A 23672-nucleotide genomic window follows, 5' to 3' on the forward strand; every position below is an offset into this window, starting at 1 on the left:
GGAAGCCTGGATTTTTGGGATCCAAGCTTCATTTTTCTAACCCAGCGTGCTGCCTCTGTCTGATAAGCAGTTTCAGGTTATGAAGGAAAACTTTTGGGAACTGATTTAAAACTTCTGTTTAGGGACAAATATTTAGTAATTGAATATGTTAATTTTTAATTTCAAAATACTTTATTACATTTCAAAAGTTTTCACACAAAATATTTAATAAGTGTTGATTTTTTTAAAAAAAAGCTTTTTTCTATTCAAATATATTTCAGTTTTTATAAGATAAACTAACATTTTTCTGCATCTACTTAGAAAAAAGGATATTTTCATATTTACCTGAAAGAAACCCTCATCCCGTGTACTTGTTTGTGGTTTGACTGCAGACACCTGGGTGTTACTCAGTCTTGGTGGTACAAACAATGTAAATTTAAAAGATTTCTCTTCTTTCTCACTCTAAAAAGACACCAGGCTCAAATCTCAAAATAACATTTAGCAATGTTTTATGCTTTATTGCATATATTGTATCAGATTGCTTCTCTTTGCACTTTTCATACTCTGCAGATCAGTATGAGCTCTTATACAATCAACTACTAGATAGTAGACTAATATTACGCAGTAGAATTATTACTACTTAATTGAAATAAAAAATAAGAAAATATATATTGCTTAAAAAGCTAATTTCAATTAAATAAACATATACATAGGGATCTTAGAACATAAGATCATAGTAAGCCACTTTTCTGAGATTCATACATTTAGCTATACTATCTCCTTAGTTTAGAACCTCAGCTTTTGAATTGCCTACATATGTTCTTTTAATTTCTTAATACAAAACATTATTTCTAATCTAGTGTTTTATTATACTGAATTTTTATTATTATAATTCAAGTTAAGGAAAATGTTTTACCATAGATGTTTTCATTGTTGATTTATTTTTGTAAACCATTGGAGTCTCTGGCAGATTCAAAAGCATAGAAATGGAATAAATTAACAAACATAAAAATAAATGATAAAATGCTTAGCTGGTATTAAAGCTATCTAGAAAGTATTTTTCTGGATAAAGTTGTTAATTTTGCATAGGTTTCATTAGTATATATGAAAAATCTCCATAGGATTGCTATTTTTCTCAATATTTTAATGAAGAATATTATAGTGCCAATAAAATAGAAAAGTAGAAGTCCAAGGTTTTCAAATTCAGCAAGACTGATTCTGGTGAAGCAGACAGAAAGGACATAACACCACAAAGTCTAAACATTATCTAGACTAGAGGAAAAGATGCAAGAACAAAAACTTATTTTAAATCAAAATATAATAACAAAACTGTCAAGAAATGATTAATTTATAAAGTGTTTATTTAAAGTATAGTAACAGGAGAGTAACTAAAACCACAGCTATTTACCTGTAAATGACTCCCAATATATTCAGAAACTTTTGTATCAATATGTTTAGGAATATGTGTAATGTAAACAAATGTACTTCTTTTCTACTTATCTATATTTCTCTTCTCTTGCTTTACTCTCTCTAGGACACGGGTTTCTAGATCAAGTGTCAATCTCTCATCATTTTGAAAAGCCATCAGCATAAAAATAATAATGTTCAGGTAATACTTTAGTCTGAGACAGTGTGTCATTTGTCAACATTATTGATGAAACCAAATGTACATTTTACATTCCAACGACAATGAATGCAAATACCAAACAGTACATTACTAACATCAAGTTTAACTTGATAGTTTATGCATTTCGCTATTAATTGGCACATTCAAGTTACAATAGCGATCAAATATTTTTATTATTAAACATTTATTTTATAGTGCAATAACATCTATAACCGAAAAACTCTAAAAAAAATACTCTAAAATCATGCATAAAAATCACAGGTATAGGATCCCGTTCTCAGCCACGATAAAATGTTACTCTCGAATACATCATACGTTAAGACAAGTGACCAAAGGAGGTTGCGAGGCGCTGAGAAAGCGAGATGGAAATACAGCCCCTTAGGCCAGCCCAGGAGAGCCGTGCGTGAATGGACCATTACCTCAAACAGCAGCACCGAGCGGAACGACCCACGCACTGGAGCAAATCAAGAAGGAAAAGGCGGGAAATAAATCGATCCAGAGCCGGGTGCAAAAGCGCGAGCCGCAGATCTACGGTTTAACGCTTTTTGTTTGAAGTTAATTCAGGGGGGAGAGAAGGGGGCGGGGCGTCTGCCTAAAAGATAAAGAATGATCGGTATCTCGTTAATCAGAACATCATCTGGCCGCCTCGCAGGTATATTATCCTGCCGTGATCCTTTTCGAACAGTTGGCCCCGGTTTTGTTGATGAAGACAACCCGAAGTCCTCACAAAACCTAAACTGAAAGCTATGTAGCGAATTGGACTCAACATTGTGATAAGCACTGGGGGGGAAATACGTTATTAGACATAAAGAACTGTGGCTTCGCAAACAGATGCCCGTCCCGAATTCAGTTCTGAAAAGCTAGTCAGGATTAACTACCTTTCAGATGAGTAAGGCTACTCAACATTCGCAAATGGTGTAAAGAAAGTAATGAAGGTCTCGCCACCACTTGCATCTAGAAACGGAGCAAGCCGATTTCATTGACGCCGAATTGGGAAGCATTAGAGAATCTGCGCACAGCCAAATCAGACAGGATAATGAAGATGTGCAGTGAATGAATGTATTTTCTACCAACAAAAAGAGCAATTAGGTGGTGTTTATTCGCAAAAATTTCAACTGGGGACTAACGGAACCTCAAAGTACCATCCAGCAGCAGTTTTCTGTGCTACAGTACTAGTTGTGAATGTAGTATTACAAAATGTTCTGCTCTTGGTCTGTTTTATTTCTTCCAGATTTTGAAATAATGCAATATGACTTTAAATTAGAGGACTACTATTTTAAACGTGTACAAATGTATTTTAGAAATAAAGATTTCTGACCCAATTAAGCATATAAAATCAATTCATTTGCTGCAGAAAATCAGACTGATAGTGCATTTATTAGACTTAAATATATACCCGAAAAATATTGCACTAAACAAAATTTAAAATATTAGATTTATATTCAGATGTCATTTACATAATATCTTAAATATGAATAATAATTCTTAACATGCAAATATATCTCCAATATAAAACAGCAAAATTTTAAGATATATATTTTCAAAGTTACAATAATAGAAATTATCAGGAAACTTCAAATGAGTAATTATATAAAATGAAAAGTTAGGGAATAATTAATATTAATATAAATCATTAATACTAGTCAGAATTACCCTCCAGTATAAAATCCATACACATGACTGATGTTAATAAAGGGTAAGCAGGATGGAACCTGCTTAGTTCTTGGATGGGAGACCAGAAAAGCCCCAGTGAAAATAACATCCCAGAAGAATGCAGTAACTGGAATGTAGTGACAAGACACTTCCATTTACTGCTGAGAAAGAAATGTTTTTGTCCACAGTACTCTCCAGGAGTTAAGTTCAACTCAATTTTTTAAAAAAATTTATTTACAGTATCCTTTTCAAATTCACTAGAAATCTTAGCTGTATTGAAATGAAGTTGTTTTAATTTAAACTTTCAGTGGAGTACACAAAAGTTGGCATTTCAGTTCTAAAATATAGTTCTAAAATGGTCCATCTACAACATGATTTCACACAGAGGTGAAATAATGTTAATAAATGTTAATATTTAATTATAAGTATTCACTTCGCCAAATAAGATGAATTATAATGGATCTGAATGACATGGCTTGGGGACGTGCATATATACAAATATATATATATAATGGGAAATTTAACAATTATGCAGTGTATTCAGATAAGTTACAGATTGTAATTATTGCAAGGTCAATACATTTGCAGTATCCATGTATGCGTCGACTACAGTATAAAACATTCTATCTATAACCCCATTTTATTTCTTTATTCATGGAATAGAATAATGTCAGTACTAAATTAAGGGCCAATCTATATCCATATGGAAAATCAACCCACCTGTTACTAGAGGTCTGAATGGCTCATATAAAGAACTGAATGCATTATGACAAATAACAGTTGTTTTTACATATATCCTTCAGATATGGCAATAACACTGTCAATAAATCATACACATTTTAATATTTTTGCTTACCCAAAAATGTATGTGGGTGCTTTCACAATACAAGCTAATATTTTGAATAGTCATCATAACAGATTTATGAACTATAAGCCATTTAACATAAATGATTTCTTTAAAAGTGTAAGAATTAAGGAACAGCATGTTTGAGAAAAATGTCCTTGTAACAATTCATATAATTAGCAATTTTTCAGTGCAAGTCCCACATTTCACAAAGTAAAGAAGTCAGCTTAGGATCCCTTGTTCTCCAAGTTACTAGTACTTCTGAGTGGTTATGATTAAGTGTTCTGAGTTCAGTGAGCCGCCCTATGAGACGGGCAAAATGTTGCGGTTCCTCAGGGTGATATATTTTTGAATATTTGTACAGAATTCCTAAAAAAGGTTCCTGGAGTTTTTCTACATGTTGCTTGTTTTTTAGGAGTGGTCGATCTGAAAAATATGAGCATGATTTTTACATAAAAATACACATGATTTTGTGTAAAATAAATAACGTGTATTATTTTGTATTACTACTTTGTGTAAAATAATAACTACTTGAACTGTGGTTAGGATTTTTCAAAATTACAGAGCAGCTAAACCCAAAATCAGCTTGTCTATCTTTATGACACAATGTCAGCTACCAGGCAATATCAGAAGACAGCTACCAGAAGACAGTGTTGGATTCTTTAGTAAAAATCATGTTTTGTATGACAATACTACTGTATATATTCTTGTGCTATTGGCTATAGATTTCCCAGAAAGGTCTTAGCCCCATTCAGGTTTTTACACTAATGTTTCTGCTAATTTCAGCAGAATAGGGATAATATGGTATTGTACCTTAAAGAAACTACTTAATTTGGAAAAAATCTTATCAAACGTGTATTAAAATATGGAAAAACTATAGTAGTCCTAAAAGGGAAAAAATAAAACTTCTCATTCTTAAAATTTGAAATTTGTTTTAAGTAATTGCTAAAATTACCTGAAAAATACACAGTAGTTGCAACAAGTAATGCATATTCTGTTGCGGTCACATTAAGTTCTCCCATGCTTCTGTAGAAATAAAATAATGCAGTGATAAACTCCTCAGTTATACCTATAAAAACAACAGAAAATATGAGATGATAGCTAAATAATATATCATTGATTCATTTTTAAAACAAATATTGAGTTAAATATAAATGGGTAAAATTAATTCAGAAACATTTTTGTGAGGAAGTTTGTTGGCATTTTAAATAGGTTAATGGTGGTAGACACAATGAATATAAGAAAGAATTGTGTTAGAGGAATCAGATTGGTGGCTAAATTAACCAGTGAAAATTAGTATATTGAGAGAAAAAAGGCAAAAGGTAAGACTTTTAAAACTTAAAGAAAAAGCTTAAATGAAAAATGAAGAAGCAAACTATTTTAAAAAATGTAAAACACAATGGGTTCTCCAGATAGTGAATAAGAAGAAAAATATTCCAAAGTTAAACTTGAGAAAATGTATTGGAAGTTCTTCAAAGTTATATGAACATAAAATAATAACACCCATACTGTCTACTCATCCACTATTGTGGGAAGAACAAGAAAAAAACCACTAAATGGTTTATTAATTGTATAATGATAAGAACAAGAAAAAAATAGTTTATTAATTGTATAATGGTAATTTTAAGAAGTCAGTAAAAAAGAGTAGATCACGGAACATATTAACAATTGGGGTGATGAACCATGTGAGAAACAAGGGTGTGAAATAAAGGAAACATTTAACAAAGTAAAATAGACACTATAAAAAAGGCAAATAAAGGTTGAAGTAGCCAAAGATGATTGCAGGGTTCAAAAAAGTAAAAATGTACATGGTGGTGATATCAAAACACTAAATCCAAATAGCGAATTGGATGAAATCAAAAACATGACAGGGAGATACTTCACTATTAAAAATTCAGTAGAAGAATTTTCAAGTTATTGTAATTACTTTTCTGAAACTAGATATATTTAAATTAATTATTTAGTCATTTACTAAATATATCACAAGGCCCAGTTACCTGTTGTACTAGTAGATGTTGGACTTTCTTCTGTATGAGACATTTCTGTGGGATAAGCACTTTTATTTTGGCCACATAGAGTATGATCAGAAAATTTTATATGATCTACAGTAAAGAACAAAATAACCAAATATTCTTTTAAAAATATTTTAACAGAATAAGTTGGATTACAAAAATATTCCTTAATACAATGTTAGAGGAAAGGGTTATTCAAAAGAAAGGGCCCTGATGGGACAAGCTTTATAGCAAGCATTGGGCCACTTCATTATATACATAAAATAAAAATGCTATTATTAAAACTTACTTTCATTAAATGGTATCTGATATTCAATCCCTTGTTCATTGTATAATTGTGCTAAGCGTAAAAACATGGCTTCAATTGTAGAACCTTTTAATAGTGCAATCTGATCATCATTGGCTAAGCTTTCAAATCCTATAACATAAAAAAGGTAAAATTACACCAAGGATAATTTACCATTTACTTACCTATTCTGAAAAAAGTTTTTTTATTATTGAAGACTGTAATTCTGGGGTCTGGAAAAGTATCTCAAGGATTTTTTTAGATTCCATCTCTTAAGTTTTTACAGCCTCAGATATGAAGATTGTTGCTGGAAATGTTCTGCTTTCCCATCATAAAAGTTCTATGTTGGAGAGATCAAAGCGGGGGGGGGGGTGTCCATGAACTTTCCAGAGCCCAGAAACATTCTTCACTTGTAATTTGAAGAAGGAAAAAAAGAATAGAAATTACTTCTCAGTCCCACTTAGCCAATGTGAATCATCCAGAACTGTAGTAATCTTAGAAGCTCTGATACTGAATGCTGTGACAATCTAAATAAGATCATTGCAGATATTTCAAATATTTTTAAAATTATTGTGCATTGTGAAAATGTAAAATGGCAAGTTGCCTGTGTAATTTTATACTGTAGCTACTGTGTTTTCCTGAAAATAAGATCCACCCCAAAAATAAGCCCTAGCCTGATTTTTTAGGTGGGCCTAATATAAGCCTTACCCCAAAAATAAGATTGGGAAGGTGGGTGTGGCCAGCACAAGCAGAGATGAGTATGTGGGGGGTCGACGGTGTCCAGCCATAGCCTGCCAGCCCCTTGGTGCAGTGGAGGTAAGTCCGAGCATGGAGGCAGAGGTGGGGGGAGACCAGTGATCCAGATGTGCCTCGCACTTTTCACTCAGAAGGAGATTGGAACCTTTGTCTGCTTACGAATGGGAGGTTTAGAACCTAAGCAATTCGCTCCATCTCCAGGCACTGTATTTATAAGCAGACGAAGGTTCTAGCCGCAGAAGTGGACCAACAGCCATGAGGACTCCAGCTGAATGGGGCTGTTGGTGCCGCCACCGCAAGGCAAGGGAGGTATCGGGGGAAAAATAAGACATCCCCTGAAAATAAGACCTGCCTCTTTTGGAGGCAAGAAAAAAAATATGACCAGGTCTCATTTTCAGGGCAACACAGTACTACATAAAATTTAAATGTAGAGTTGAAAGGAATTCCAAATGCTTAAGAAGTTTATGAATATGCCAGGGGCTACTGATTTGCAGAAAGTGGAAAAGTAGACAGTAGCACTGCCATGATCAAAGCACCAGAAGAACATCCAGATACAGCAGTAGGTTAAAGTTGGCCAGGCTCATTGAAATGGATAGGGATGGTACATATTTAAACTGATTTTGATATCTTTGTCTACTTTGGGTCTCATCTTTGACCACAAATATTGTTTTGCAACATATCCTGGGTCAATAGTTATAAAAAGCATAATCCATAAAATATCAAAAAATTGGGGAATGCTAATTAGATCAATTAATGGTATTTTCAGTTGGGTCCAAACTTATTCTTGCAATAGAGCAGCAGTGTCCAGAGGAAGTGTTGAAAAGTCAAGACTGCACCACAATTGAAGCTTTTTAAAATGCATTGATACTGCATACATATATATAAAGGGATGTGGCCTTGATTACACTGCCATAAGCACTATCTTGACTTTTTTGAATGCCCTATCAATGCCACTAGAGTAGATGCATGGTATCAGTGACAATTTAAGATCTAATGGCCAAGACGTAGATGGGCATTTTAATTACATATTAATAGTAGTGGCTATTTGCAGGAACAGAAGTAAGTGGAAGATAGGACAAACAGCTAGAATGAATACAGAACACGATGGTAAACAGATGGGCAGAAAAGAGTGGATAAGAAGATGTTCAAGTGGATTTGGAAAAAAGTATATGTTTTCAGATTTTTGATGCAAATTGTTTATGCAGGCAGAAAACATTTTTTTTCAAATAAAACAAATGTGCATGAAGTAAGTAGTTTGCCACTGTGCTCTAGGACGTTTTGGTAATTTCTCTCCTTCCAAATCCAGTTATCCAAGTGCTGCCACTGGGGCCATAGAGATTAAATTGGCATAAAGTAACATACCCAAAGTTAGTACATATTTTGAGTCAGCTAAATAGATTGATCAGAACTAGTTTGTGAAATGCTGTATTAAAAAGTATTACCTGGGAGTCTTTTTGTAAAATCTACTAGGATCTGCACATGAACCATTGCTGTTTCCGAAAGACGTAAAAAATTCTCTTCAGGATTAGCACTTTTCTGTAACTAATTAAAATATTTAAAATGAGCCTATAAGCCATTTAAATTTGGAATACCACATTTTTCAAAAAATAAAGGTAAAGGTTTCCCCTTTCCACTTGTGTCCAACTCTAGAGGGCGATGCTCATCTCCATTCCTTAGTCGAGGGAGCCAGCATTGTCAAAAGACATTTCCATGATCATGTGGCTGAGGGGCATGGAACACTGTTACCTTTACTTTCCTACTGAAGTTGTACCTATTTATTTACTTGCATTTCCATGTCTTCAAACTGCTAGGTAGGCAAGAGCTGGGGCAAATAACAGGAGCTCACCCCATTGTGTGGTGCTTGGGTCTCAAAACCCAGGCTGTCAGCTTTCCAAATGATGAGCTCAGAGTCTTTAACTGCTGAGCTATCATGCCCTTCTCAAAAAAAAAAAAATCTTGGTAATATTAATTTATAAGCACATACAAACTTTTTTCCTTCCTCCATTGGAATTGTGCATTTTTGGTGAGCAGCCAATATATGATCAATGAGTTCATGTTCTGCAGGAGTAAATTCCATTCTCTCCTGGACCTTTGGAAAAAAAAAGTAGGCTTTACTTCAATGCTAAATACTATAATTAAATTCAATAATAAAAATATAAGATATGACTCTACTTTTAAAGGTTTGGTTGTAGAAGATACATGCTTGCTGTCCATTCCCTCGTCTTCCATTTTGATGTTGCAAAGGAAACTACTTTTTTTTCTAAGTCGTTTTGATTTACATTGGACTTCAGTTAGCAAACCTATAAAATTTTATACCAAAATTCATAAGCATATTTAAGAACTATGTTGATATTTAAGTTATGTTGTAAAATTTGTGGCACTTTTGTAAACCACATAAATTGAAATTGTATTAACAACTACTACATTTGGTTAGTTTATTCTATTCCATGATATACAACTTATCAGAAATGTTCCTAAACTAAGTAGCACATCAGAAACAAGAGAAAAGTAGTTTTGGCACTCACATTCAGCCAGCATTCCCACAGCTTTACATTTCTTTAGACGACATTCCTGACACTTCCTCCTCATATACATATCCATTTCACAATGACCTCCACTCTTGCATCTGTATATTGCATTTTTGGTGATGCTCCGTCGAAAAAATCCTGGCAACAATTATTTCAGATTATGACAAATAATAAAGAAACTATACATCATCAACTTACTGTATTTGAATTTGTAGTGTTCAATATACTAAGGTAATATATTGCAAAAAAATAGCATGTCAACAAATAAGATGACAGTTTTTTTACAAATCTAAAACAGAATTTCTTAGAAGGAAATGAGTTCCATTGAACTCAAGGGGTCTTACTTTTGAATTACATGGATATTATAAGTAGGATATGATAATATTGTTATTAAGGTAATTATTTACAATTATGCTTTATAACTTACAATGATTTATAACAGGTTAGATTTTAAATAGCTTAGAAAGGCCTATCTATCCCCTCACCATCACCACATGAATAGATTAGGCTGAATTTCTGAGAACGTTCATTAAAAACTTAATCTGAAGATTATCTGATACTTCCCTCTCAATACAAAAGTTCACACACACCCCTTGAAATTCAGTAAGAAAATTTGCTTATTGAACTTCAAAGGTGATGTAAATTTAAACACTTGCATGTCAGTACTAGGCCTGATCAGTACAACTGGCAGGGAACTGATTGCTGAAGATTGTATTGGGGGGGTGGGGGGAATATCTGACAATCGCCAGATTAATGTTTATTTATCTTCAGTATGCTCACTTATTTTCTGAATAGCCGCCAAATTCCTGTTTTTGATTTTTTACTCCTGCAACTCTAATACCATCAAACTGTCTAAAGGCCTCTATTTTTACCAAGTATGTCATTTCCAATTGAACTGAACATAATTTACTTTCTATAACATACGGTACTTAACAATCCTGCTATTTCCAGCACCAATTTCTGCCCATTATCTTCTTAACTCATCTCCAATATTTTAAATAATAAATATTTGGCACCACATTCTTAAGCTTTTCATAAGCCAGTCCCACTTAAGATACAATATTATTTTCTTGTTACCTTTACAGCCTTCGCAGGTGAGCGCATTGTAATGATATCCTGAAGCCTTGTCTCCACAGACTACACAGAGCTCTTCTTGCCCTTTTATTCGTAAGGCAGAATGATTAAGCCTAGGTCGTTTCTGTCCAAGGTATCCTGCCCCATCATGATGGGCACCCATGCAGGTGGGTTTACTAAATTCACAATTATTGATGATGTATTGACCATCGCTGAACTGAGAGTCCAAACTATATGAATTGTAATGAGTCTGTGGAGATGGTGTCTGTAATACTGGAGGGAACTGAACAGTTGAATATTGGCAGTAAGGAGCAGCTTGGAAGTCAAGGTCTTGCACTGGATAACTGATATGGTCTGGTAAGACATCTGGTTTATTTTGAAAAAAATCACAATTTAGAATTTCACATGTTTAATTGTAAACTATTGTAATATTTCTATATCAATTAAAATTTTGCTATTTGATTTTAAAAAAAACCAACCTCCACATCTGGGTTACATATGAACAGTGAAAACATAAGTTAATTAATTTATTATTTATCAAATTTATTTGCCACCCTTCTTGTATCCAATGACTCTAATAGTTGAAGTTAACAATATAGAAAACACATTCCAAGAGACAAAAGTTTAAAAAAAAAGGAAGAAACAGAGTGAACGAAACTGTCATTTTATAATGACCAACTGGAAATTAAGCATATTGCTAGAATTATTTTCAGATTTGGAATGTGCTTTTAGAAACTACTGTAAACAATACATCCTTTTCATCTTTATTATTTTTTTAATTAAAGTAAGCTGAATTTTACAGTACAACCATTAATATATTTACTCTGAAATACTTGCCCCTTAGTAACCATTCTTGTGGTCATGTAATCAATTTTCCCAGGAACACTGTTCTATTGAAGGGCTATGGGAAGAGAATCTTCTGTTTAAAAGTGTCCTATACTTGAAGGAGATTCAATCCCCAGTGATTTAAAGAATATAATCTAGGAAGGACCTTGATATTGATATTGACTAAACATCTGGAGGATAATGCAGCATTTTCAAGTACAAAAAATGACATTCATAAAAGATTTTAAGAAGAATTAATGCCTTAAAATATTCACTAAATTCATCATCTGAAGAACCTACATGATTTTTTAATCTTTCTTTGAATTGATTGTGTATTGGGAGGGAGGGGGAATTTATTTTTGATTCCCTCAAATCTAAAATGGCATCCCAAATAACCTTTCAATAGTCTTCTTATATGACCCAGAACATGTATTTAACAATTGCATAAATTCTTGTTTTTACTAACACCCATATTTTATTGGTAATTTCTCTTTTTTACTTACCATAATACTGTATTGGCTCACTAAGGCAATATCCATCAGATACTGTTACAAAGGTATTTGCCATGCTCTGTTCCAGTTCCCACTGCTTCATTCAAAAAAAATCAGACCTGAGGAAAAGGATTGCATTTAATTATTTTGAAGTTCAAGAGCTAAGGTTTGCTGCAAAAATGAAAACTTTCTAGAAGCAATTTATAGAGATAAAACATGCTGAAAAGAAGAAATGGAAAAAGCAATCCTCTGAAGGGCTCTAAAGGAAAACAAGAAAGTCCAGTTGCCTCATGAAAAAGCAACTTTGGGGTTCTAAAGTATAATTTAGTCAACCAAATACATTTGATTAAAATCTTTATCAGGCCCCCATTGAAAACTGTTCTGTGTAAATTGTGTGTGTGTGTAGATGAACTATGAGAACATCATTTCATTGCAAAGTGAGCATACAGAGATCACAGCATGTTGTTTTGTTATATATTGCTTGTAAAAGTTTAAACCAAGTATGTTGGAAATATAATTTATGTAATATAACCTATTTTTGTTCTTCAAGAAGACCTCTTTCTACACAATCCCTTTCTAATAAATTCCCTTCTCAAGTCATGCTTATAGGGTTGGTATTTTATGATTCTTGGAAACCTCTATCCCAGAAATTCTGCTGCTAAAATTTGGTAATAAACTGACATGGGTCATAAGGGTCTCGAATGGAATTGATATTTTATAGTGTAATGTGCCTAGTTTGCTTAAAAAAACAAAAACAACAGACCACCCATGACAGTGGTAGCAGATAAACAGTTCTACCTCCTCCCATTCTGGTGATGTTAACCAATCTTTAGATGCCTGATATTAGCTACCAGAGAGAAAGAAAAAGAGAATTAAACACCCTGGTCACAATAATTTTTAAAACTGCCACAGGAAATGGAAAAGGCCAACATAGGTTTAATTTGGAAGTTAAGAAAATATCCTGGTTAACATTCCTATACTTAGAAAAACTCACCATAAAGCCTGAGAGAAACAAAAATGCTAATTATGTATACAGAATATAACGGAAAGATTTATAAAGGATAAGAACTCCTAGCTGATGTTCAAGTAGTATAATTGTTTCTTCAAATTGATCAATTCTTTTCTCCATGAGATAGGATTCATGGATTGCTGCTCAGAGGTTAGATGTGATCACCACCTTCAGTGCAAACACCAAAGACTCTCCAATAACTGCCATAAGTTATACTTTTAATGTGACTGGAGGAAAATATATATTTTTTGAAATGTGGAGCTTGAAAAATTACTCAAAGGCCACTTTTATTTTTCAGACTAAAAGGAAAAAAAATGAGAAGTGGACAGGGGACAAAGACAATTTTTGTCTTGCTTCTTTGTGACCTTAAAAAGAAGCCCAGAATCTTGTTTCCATTATCAACAAACTTTCTGGGATGTATTACATACAGACTTGGACAAATTGTCTTTTAAACAAGTTTTTACTGTAGATTTGGCCTGCCTAAAACAAGGAATTTTATACAGGAACTTTTTTTATTTTTCACTAGTAGTTCCATTTTTAAAAATCAAAATATCATTTATGACAGGCTGAAATGATGGAATAGGTGCACAGGGTTCCAAATGCAGACTATCTAGAAGATGAGACTGTCTGGAAGATGACTGTGTTGCTGGTTTTTAGAGAATTTTTTAATTCTGCTTTATGTCTTAAATTTGAATCCCTAATTAAAAGTAATCACAGTTCTGGGTTTACATATAGTAAGAAATGGTTGTTAATTTAAAACAGAAGCAAGTTTACAAAAACATCTAATAGTTGTGCCAGAAGAGAAGGAGATTGACTGAGATTGATTGGTTTGGTGTGTAGTTGTAAACCATAGCTGACCATTGTTTTTAAGTTTGTGTTTAATTGCCAATCTTGTCTATCCATTTGTGGCAAAATCGAAGTAACTATAAGCGTCCTTTTTCTGAGTATCTGGGAGTAGAATGGATGGGTGGAAAGCAAGGAGCTACTTTGTAATTCTTCCACAATCCAAATACTTTGCAGTAAGTAGCAGGGACAGCCTTCAAAATACTGAATTTTAGATCAATATTTTGCCAGTTAACAAATTTATGCTGTGTTTGAAATGGCAATTTGAGTAGTTGGCATAATTGACACTGTATCAGTTAACAACTATTTTAAAATAGATTCCTCTGGTCCATGAAACAGCATAAAAGTATACAACAATAATGTACTCTATTACAACAGCTGAGCTCTAATCTTGACGAATAACAAGCCAGTGTGTGGTGCTCCTCTTACAAATTTACTGTAAAACAAGTCAAAACAATTTGTTGATTTCCTGCCAATAGAAAAAAAACCATTGCCCTGTTGCTGTCTCTGTTGGTGGGAGTTTTGATAGATTGTTCAACTCATGGCTTTAACCTTCTGTCAAATTCTGATCTATGGAATTGATAGAGGAAAATAGGACAGGTCCTTTACCAAAGCCATTGCCTACCTCATACATCACTTGGAGAGTCTACTTTACAGTATTGGGCAACTTCCATCTACAGTACTCAACTCAATGGATCACGTCCCAAAAGATAAACAATTTCCCAGTAAATAGCCCTGGGTTATTATCTTGTCACCCAATTCTCATGGACCATGGCATGGTTGACCGGGAAGGTTCATCTTTTCCACTACTTCTTTTTCTACCATCATGGTTTCAAGCCCTGAAAGGAGTAGGGGAAGGAGTGGGTAAAAGAAGTGAAAGGGTACAAAAAAAGCTAGGAAAGGAGAAAAAAATAATCCCCAATTGTCATCTTGAAAAACACCTTGAAAGAAAGCAAATTGCAAGGCATCATAGCACTGTCTTAAATGAAGAGAAGTTATGTGATGTTTATGAAGAATTCCCTCAGACAGTACTACTTACTGTACAAACTGCCTGTCAGGGGCTTTTCTTTCTGCATGTATCTAGCTGTCATACATGGGACCATTAGATCCATGTAGTTATATAGCCTGTATAATTCTTGACTGTTGCTCTGTGAACCATATTCATCACACAGGCAAGGAACTGAATACCTGACACTTCCTGCTGCCCAAGCCAAAATAGCTTTTATTTGGAAACTGATTTTCCAAGTAATATTTCCATTCTGTATAATCTTCTTAATAAATTTATATCTAACTTTCCTCCATTGTTTCTGAGGAGTCCATGAAAGAATTACTTTTGATTTTAAAGGCAATTAAAGCTACTGCTAAACCTAGTGGCTAAATGGAGAGATCTCATGCATGAGGAAAACAAGTGCCACAGAGTCTCTCTTCCTACTCCACTCTTATTCTCCTGTAATATAAGTCCCAGAAATCAATACTAGAGCTGGGTGGTGAAGCTGATACAGGGAGCTAAACTGGGAAGGGGAAAATTGTGAAAAGCTGTCTCTTGCTTTGCCATCAAATGAAACATTTATTGGCATTTCTGCATTTGTAAGTAGGGTTCACAAAACAATGGCTTTAAATTTGCTTTAAGTAAAGATGGATATAGTTGTGATAAGGGTATAGGGTGCAATTGGACATATTCATGTCGGAAGTTTACAAAATAAAGTAAGTCTCTTACAGGTTAAATAGCAGGATCCATTCATTTTCATACAAAGGAAGTCAAAAGCTGTTTATTCTATACTAGCCTTAATATTTTAGCATTCAAAAGTAATGAATATTACTAAAAATTTATGGCAAAAATTATTTAATTTTTTGCAAAGATACTGTGCAGCTGTTAACTATTATAACTGGCAATAAAAATGTAACGCTTGCTTTATTGCACAATGTAGAGCATAGGCCTCACAGGAGACCCCCCAGGGAGTATTTCAGAATGTTTGAACTGATAGTACATTAACATCTATCGTAAATATTTTGACAGTAGTGTCAAAAGGGAAATTTCTTGACCAGAGAGAATTTTAGGAATTTGAGCTGAAAGTCTTCCTGCATTTCTGTAGGGTACTTATTTCCTGGGAAGAAAAAACTATAGTTGCAAAACCATCAGATTTGGGCAAAAGATTCAAATCTTGATTTGGAACTTGTCCTAACGCTTTCTTCAGACCCTGATGTACAAAAATAACTGAAACTATTGCCATCATGTAAACATTTAATTTTACATAGACAACTTTGATTATTTCAGACTTTAAGGTTTTTTTGGGTGCTTTAGCATTAAAGCTTCATAATGACAACAGAAATATGAAGAACTGATCAATATGTCATCAATAATGTTTCAAGAACTTGTTGTTTTGCGTTGTTTAATTACTTTGCTATAATTTCCTTTACATGCTATTAAGACTTTTAAAACTTTAAAATATGACTAAAATTAAGATTAGTATTATAAAAACATATGTTTGGCATGAATTCCTCTGAAGATTTGAGTAATTTGAAATGAAGGAAAATCTACATAGAGAATTATCTGTAGAAATAAAATAAATCTATATGACCTGTCATACATGGCAACTTCTTTCTCATACATGCACACACACACTTCTTGTATGTAATGGTTTGTAGTAAACATTACATACATGCATAAAGTACATAAAGTACATCAGCAAACACATTTTCTCAATTTTTGTACATTTAAAAGAGTCCTCAGCAAACTTTGCCTTAAAGCAAATATGTTAATAATAAGGAATAAATTAACTGAACACATCCATAACTGTCTGTATTTATGACTATACTGCAATACATTTCACATATGAGATTTCTCTTGCTTTCTCTCCATGTAATAATTGCCCAGTAGTTTTAGTAAAATAGAAACATTATTGCATCCATTTTATATACTCTAAGGATGCTTTCCAGCTGGTTTTATTAATAGTGAACATGCTGATAAATATATTTATCTGACTCCTGCAATCAATAAGATATCAATATATATCAATATATATATCTATATATCTATACCTATCTATCTATCTATCTATCTATCTATCTATCTATCTATCTATCTATCTAATCTATATATCAATCTAGATAGATAGATAGATAGATAGATAGATAGATAGATAGATAGATAGATAGATAGATAGATTCTGCTCACTTATAGCTATCAAAAACACAGTGGTTAATATGGTCATTATGATGCCAAATTTTCATATAGGTACTTTTCTACCATTTTTTTAAAGTCGTCACTCTGGAGAAAAGTAGTTATCAAAAGTTTAGAGATGGAAAGTGTAACCAAATGAAATGAAAGTGAAATGTTCCAGTGAAAAAAAAATGGTTGTTTTTTTATTTGGACATTCCATCATAATTTAGTTTAGATTTTATATTAGGAAGAACATCCCAAAATATTTCCATTGTAATGTTTTCTAAAGACATCTTTTTAAAATAGAAATATAAATATTGCCACCATTTTATTTACTATCACAAAATGTGAGTGTCTACATGTTGTAATCCCATGTTTGTATCTAATAATTCTATTTACCAAAATTAGTTCGCGTATTTCATTGTTGGTTTAGAATGGAAAGATGCACCATTTTTCTTTTCAGTGTGTTTAATGAATTTATTATTAAACATAATATTACTATGGTTAATTTACTAATTCACTCTGTTCCAGAAAACGGAACAGGACAAGCAGAGTAACTTAAAAAGTAACCAAAATATCTTGTCATTAAAAGACTAGAATGTTCATTATGTCAATGTTATATACCTCAATATCCAATTCTCAAATAATAGGAGACAAGACAAGTAATTGATATGTGAGTGAAAATTAAATATGTTCCAGCAGTCTTTTCATCCAATGAGAACATAGATGATGTGCCCATTAAGTAAAGTTGAAAACCCTGCTTCTGTAGATAGATATAGAGGGAGAGAGAGAGACGTAGATTCTCACATTCCCACACTATTTCTAACCAAGAAAATAATTAAAATAAAATGAAAAGAAAGTAAAAGCAAATGAATAGCTGAATCTTTCATCATAATTAAGTTCTGCATTTTGAAAGTCACATGACAAACTTGACATAATGACTTTAAAGTATAGCATTTTTAAAAAATAATTGGACAATTCTCGGGCATAAGTGAATAAAATTACTTACACCACTTTGTTCCAGGGAACTGTCCTCTTATCGTCTTTCTTTTCAGTCCATCTGAAGCAAAGAGGGTTTTCTGTATTTATCTGTTTCTTTGCACTCACTTTGGCTCCAAATGCATTACAGAGCGGCACTTCACTCTATCTTAGAGACACAAGCTTCCCACATAGCCATCCCCAGGGTCAAAGCAAGGGCAGCTGCAAGATCACATAAATCAAACAATAACTGAATCATCAGGGACAGAGGCCATCGGGATCCACACGTCACATTTTCCCAGCAATCTCTGGAGCCAGCTCTCTCAACTTTTCTGTTGTCCTGATTCAGAGTTTGACATATGCTCATTTTGATTGCTTCACACTGTTAACATTGCATGTTACCAGCACAGACTGTCTGTACCTTCTCATGGAAAGGCAAACAGCAAGCAGCATGCAATATAGTGGACAGAATTTAAGACTAGAAATAGACAAGGCAGGATTCTGACTTCTACTCAGATAACATTGGGCTAATTGTTATTTATTTCATAGTATCATTCAGAGTTGAAGGAGGTGGGGAAACCATCTGTTTCTTTACAATGAACAGAGGATTAAAAATGTAATAAATAACAAAATACTTATTCCTGCCATGCTCTTTTTATAATTATCCTGTCCCATTCATAGATTTTCCTTATACATGTTTTCTTAAACATGGCTTGTTTAATAAGCCACAGTGGGCTAGTTTGCACCACGCACTAACTTAACATATGTTTAAATCAAACTTAAACATCTTCAAGATGGTTTAGTATGGTGTATTTTTCCATTTATAGAGTTCTAGAAATAATGTTATCTCCACTTTGAACCCTTCTCTTATTTCTTCTTCTACTTATTTTCTTTTCATAGAACTTTTTATCAAATGATCTTGTTGAAGATGGAATAGATGATTTTCAGTGGGAATCTTAGAAGCTCTATATCTGAAAAAAAATACCTGGTGATATCCAGACTAGTCATAACAGTTGCTTCAATGTAGCTGAAATTCCTGACAATGCATAAAATGTAATGTTCCAGAGGTTAGATAGATAGATAGATAGATAGATAGATAGATAGATAGATAGATAGATAGATAATTGCATCAATTCTTCATCAAGATGGTCAGCTGTCAACTTATTTTGTGACCCTCATTTAAACTGTTGTTTTAAAACTTTATAATTTTAAATGTTTTGGGGTCAAATACCGGTACTTTAAACGGCCACCACATTCATATTTTATCTCTCTGAACAGTAAGATTTTTCATGGAGTTCCAGGAGGCATGGATAGATGAAGTAATATAGACTTATCAAGGTGGCAGTATTTCTAAGTTAAGATGACACAGAGTCAAAGGTGATGGGCAGAAGTGTGGGTATCTCAATATAGAGAATATATAAACACTCCCAGTATTTCAAAATCCAGCAGAAACAATATTTCATAATTTCTCAAGCCATCTCAGTTTGTCTTCAGGTAAGGTCATGTCTGCAAGCGATTCATGTTTCTTCAAATTAATCTCTGTATATACTGTAGTTTAGTTATACTGTAGTCAGTGGAGCAGCTAGATTTGAAAATGAAGCTACTACTGGCTTTGTTATTCGGCATCATGTTCTGTGGTATCATAACTGTTGTCCTACAACTTTGATAGTAAACAGAAATTTATTGCAGTGTTAACTGTGAGCACGCATAATATACTGAAGTTCGATATATGTTTTTGTAAAAATTATTGTCACAGAAATGTCACAATCCTCCTGTATCTCTATAAAAAAATAATCTTTGTGAGCATCCACTGAGAGTGGTATGTTCTTAACGTTGGTTAACATTCTGAAAAACAGACAAGTCAGGTTGAATAATATAGCTGTTTCCGGACACCCTACTGCAATGTAAATTAATCTGTTAGTTGGAAACAAGGCTTTCAATGTACACCTTTTGGTGAAAAGAGGAATGCTACATGTGTGCAGAGATGTCCAAACATTTTACAGATGTTTCCATCTGTAAATTGGAGTTTAGATAATTACTTTCAAAATTCCTCTATGTTAATTATTTTAACATTTAACAGTGCAATAACTTCATTAGATTTTGTGTGTGTGTGTATGTCATTTATTATAATGGAAGATTTTCAAATATTTTGTTAAATCAGATTATTATTCTATTTCATTCCTTAATAATTACAAAAGAATAACAATAGGGTGCCAGAGTTAAATCTTATTCAGGATACATAGATAATTGGAAGCTGAGACTTTATGACATGTTCACCAAAGATGGGGATTGTTTAAAGAGGGGCAGGAATAAAAATATTCAGTGATTTTTTTTGCACATTACTCTAACATGGGGTCCCCAACACTCAGGCCGCAGCCCACTACCAGGACATGGCCTATTTGGAACTGGCCCATGTAGTGGCATTCCAGCATTCACTTGTGCACACGCAGTTTGACTTGCACGAGCAGCAGGCTAGCAGTGAGCCACACATGAGCACAACCCATTGTGCAAATTGAGCTGTGTATGCATGCACGCCAGCCCACTGCTCAGGTGACACGCTTCCTCTCTACCCCCCACAACTAGGCCCCACAAAGGTGGGGACCACTGCTCTAATATATTTCATATTATTACAAACTAAAGTCACTTCACATTTTCTTCTGTACTATGATTAAAATAGACTGCATCTTTCCATGAAACCTTAACTATTTATTTTTTATTCCTCTATGTTTATTTATGTTTCTTGAACTACAGAATGTTTTATCTATACTCCATGTAGTTCTGATATTTTTCATTAATATTATGGTAAAAAGAATGAATGGGAAAAAATAATAGCAAAACAATTGAAAACTAGCAACTTCATGTATTTTGTACTAGACATATGACTTAAAATAATGATAACTGAAGTTGTAATTTATAATCTTAGGAGGAAGGCCCACTAACCTCAACAGACTTTATTTTAGTACCCATATCCTTACCAAAATGCTTGAAATCCCATAATTCAACGTTATATGGAAATAGTAAATTACACAGTAATGGTGAAGGTGCTTTTTCCATAACAAATTAAAAAAAATTTTTTTAACTTGAGTGTTTCACTTTGAAACTGTATCTTTTTCTTTTTGGAAGTTGTAATCATCCCTTTTGCTCTGAAGCCAGCTATTAAGGGTGTAAGAGCAATAGTATTGCCCCACTCTAAGTGGTGTTCCTATAGAGAGGGAATTTGTGGAATAATTGCACTAGGGTACAATTATGTGACCTAATGGTATGACCTTAAGGTTCTTTTTGGATGACACACCATATTGCAAGCTAGCTAGTCATATTTTGTCCTGGCATGTTACATAAATTGAGCCACCTGTGGCTAGTTTATGGTTTGGTATATGGTGTAAGCCAAGAAAATTGAGGAAATAAAACAATGCTAATTCAACCATATTAACAGAATTCACAAACGTGATGTTTTCCCTAAATTTGGAACACACAATTGAAACATCAGTATGTGACAGTGAGGTAAATTTCTACCATCTGATGTTATACAACAACAACAACAACAACAACAACAACAACAACAACAACAACAATAATAATAATAATAATAATAATAATAATAATAATAATTTGCTACTGCAAATCCACCAAACTGTAGAAGAAGAAAAATGAAGTTTGAATCACTACATAAATCAAAGTACAGAAAAATTGATGCAGGCTGTGAAAACAGAGAGCATTATAAAAATAATAGAAACAAAGGCAGAATATAAGGGAAAACGGCTGGATGACAGATTAAATAGATGGAAAACCCAAGCTATGCATGGACAGCATTTGAAAAACATTGAAGGAAAATGTGATAACAAGTTGACATGGGCATGGCTTAAGATGGGAACCATCAAGAAAGAAATGGAAGGGTTAATACTGGCTGCTCAAGAACAAGCACTACAAACTAATGCCATGAAAGCAAAGATACACAAATCTACTGACAATCCAAATTGCTGACTTTGCAACAACAAAGTTGAAACTGTTTCACATTTAATATGTGAGTGCAGCAAAATCGCGCAAACTGATTACAAAGCTACACATGACCGAGTTGCTAAACTAATCCACCATTGTGTAAAACAGGGCTTTCAACCAGTGGTATGGGTACCACCTGTGGTACATTGGCACCTGGCAGGCAGTACGCGACCATCATAGAAAAGTGGTAGTGGGGGAGGGGAATGAGCTGAACCAGTGGCAGCACCGCACAAACCTAAGCGAGAGATGGCTGGAGCTGCAAGGCTGTCAGGGCTCAGTGAAAGCTTCTTCGGGGCTGTCAGCACTCAGCAGAAGTGCCAGGATCAGTGCCAGGCACCAGCTGGAGCTTGGTGCTGATCCCAGTGCTTCTGCTGAGCCCAGAAGAAGCACCAATCAGCTGGAATGTTGCAGCATCTCCAGGGGCTTGTGATTTACATTCAGATGCTTGGCAGCTGATTCATATTTATGACAGTCTCAGTGTCCCAGGGTCATGTGAAGTGACCAAAACCTGCTGCAACCACCCAGCAGACGAGGGGGGGATAAAAACCAAACCTCCCATCACCCCACCCCCACTGCCAATCCTCAACAGAAATGCTCACAACAATGAAAACCTTGGACAGGAAGAAGAGTGCTGCCGGGTGGGTAGGCAGGTGTCTTGCTCAGCTGTGGCTTGTGGGGCATTTTTTCAGTGCCATTGTAACTTCAAACAGTCACTAAGCGAACTGTTGTAAGTCGAGGACTACCTGTACTTCATCACTTTTTCCTCTTTTTTTTTTGGTCATCAGGTTTTTGACACCTTGCTAGGCGACTGGTGGTACTCGGATGTTGCCATATCCTAAAAGTAGTACAATGGGTGAAAAGGTTGAAAAGCCCTGGTGTAAAAAATACGACTTGCCTGTGTCCAAAAAGTCGTGGGAACATACGGTGGAAAAAGTTGTCAAGAATGAGAGGGTGAAGATCTTGTGGGACTTCCGAATACAGACAGATCGCCATTTGGAACACAACATGCCAGATATCGCAGTCATAGAGAACCAAAGCATACAGTTGATTGATATTGCTGTACCAGGAGATGCCAGAGTAGAAGAAAAGGAACTGGAAAAAATTATGAAATATCATGACCTGGCCATCAAAACTGCACGATTATGGATGAAATGTGTAACAGTGATACCCATTGTCATCGGGGCACTGGGAACTATGTCCAAAAACTTTGCAAAATACATCAAGAAATTGCAGCTTCCTTCAATAACTCCAGCAAAGCTACAAAAAACTGTGCTACTCGGAAGATCTTACATTTTAAGGAGATACCTGGTTGATACCTAGGATGCTGGCAGCAACCCGTGTCAACCATTAGTGCCAGTCAATTTGAGTGTTCAGTAGATTGAGTATCATGTTTTATGAATAAAAGTTTTATAATAATAATAAAGTTGGAAGGGATCTTGGAGGTAATATAGTCCAACTTCCTGCTCAGGGAGGAAACCCTATACCATTTAGGACAAATGGCTGTCCAATCTCTTCTTAAAAACTTCCAGTGTTGGAGCATTCACCACTTCTGGAGGCAGGTTGTTCCACTGGTTAATTGTTATAACTGTCAGGAAGTTTCTCCTTAGTTCT

At 34.2% G+C, this 23672-nt stretch overlaps 2 protein-coding genes across 2 annotated transcripts in view; both read right to left on the reverse strand.

Annotated features, from left to right (window-relative positions):
* SYCP1 (synaptonemal complex protein 1) overlaps nucleotides 1-2084 on the reverse strand; it is a gene marked incomplete at its 3' end in the record, with an annotated part of 71380 nt that extends 69296 nt beyond the window's left edge. The window contains exons 1-3 of the mRNA XM_083360198.1: nucleotides 2026-2084; nucleotides 896-942; nucleotides 325-441 (exon numbers count right to left, since the gene is read on the reverse strand). Coding sequence (XP_083216324.1) covers nucleotides 325-441; nucleotides 896-934 — 156 coding nt within the window. The 5' untranslated portion in view covers nucleotides 935-942; nucleotides 2026-2084. The remainder of the gene's footprint in view (nucleotides 1-324; nucleotides 442-895; nucleotides 943-2025) is intronic.
* A 2206-nt stretch (nucleotides 2085-4290) lies between these two features.
* Nucleotides 4291-12178, reverse strand: LOC310637090 (bile acid receptor-like; the record flags this gene model as incomplete). The annotated part of the gene is made up of 10 exons (XM_083357361.1): nucleotides 4291-4529; nucleotides 5059-5172; nucleotides 6101-6205; nucleotides 6405-6533; nucleotides 8600-8699; nucleotides 9142-9246; nucleotides 9330-9457; nucleotides 9683-9823; nucleotides 10763-11125; nucleotides 12088-12178. The coding sequence occupies 10 exons, from the start codon at nucleotides 12176-12178 to the stop codon at nucleotides 4291-4293; spliced, it is 1515 nt and encodes a 504-aa protein (XP_083213487.1).
* Nucleotides 12179-23672: the final 11494 nt, after the last annotated feature.

Source organism: Vipera ursinii (assembly GCF_947247035.1).
Source record: "Vipera ursinii genome assembly, chromosome: 3".
Taxonomy (NCBI): domain Eukaryota; kingdom Metazoa; phylum Chordata; class Lepidosauria; order Squamata; family Viperidae; genus Vipera; species Vipera ursinii.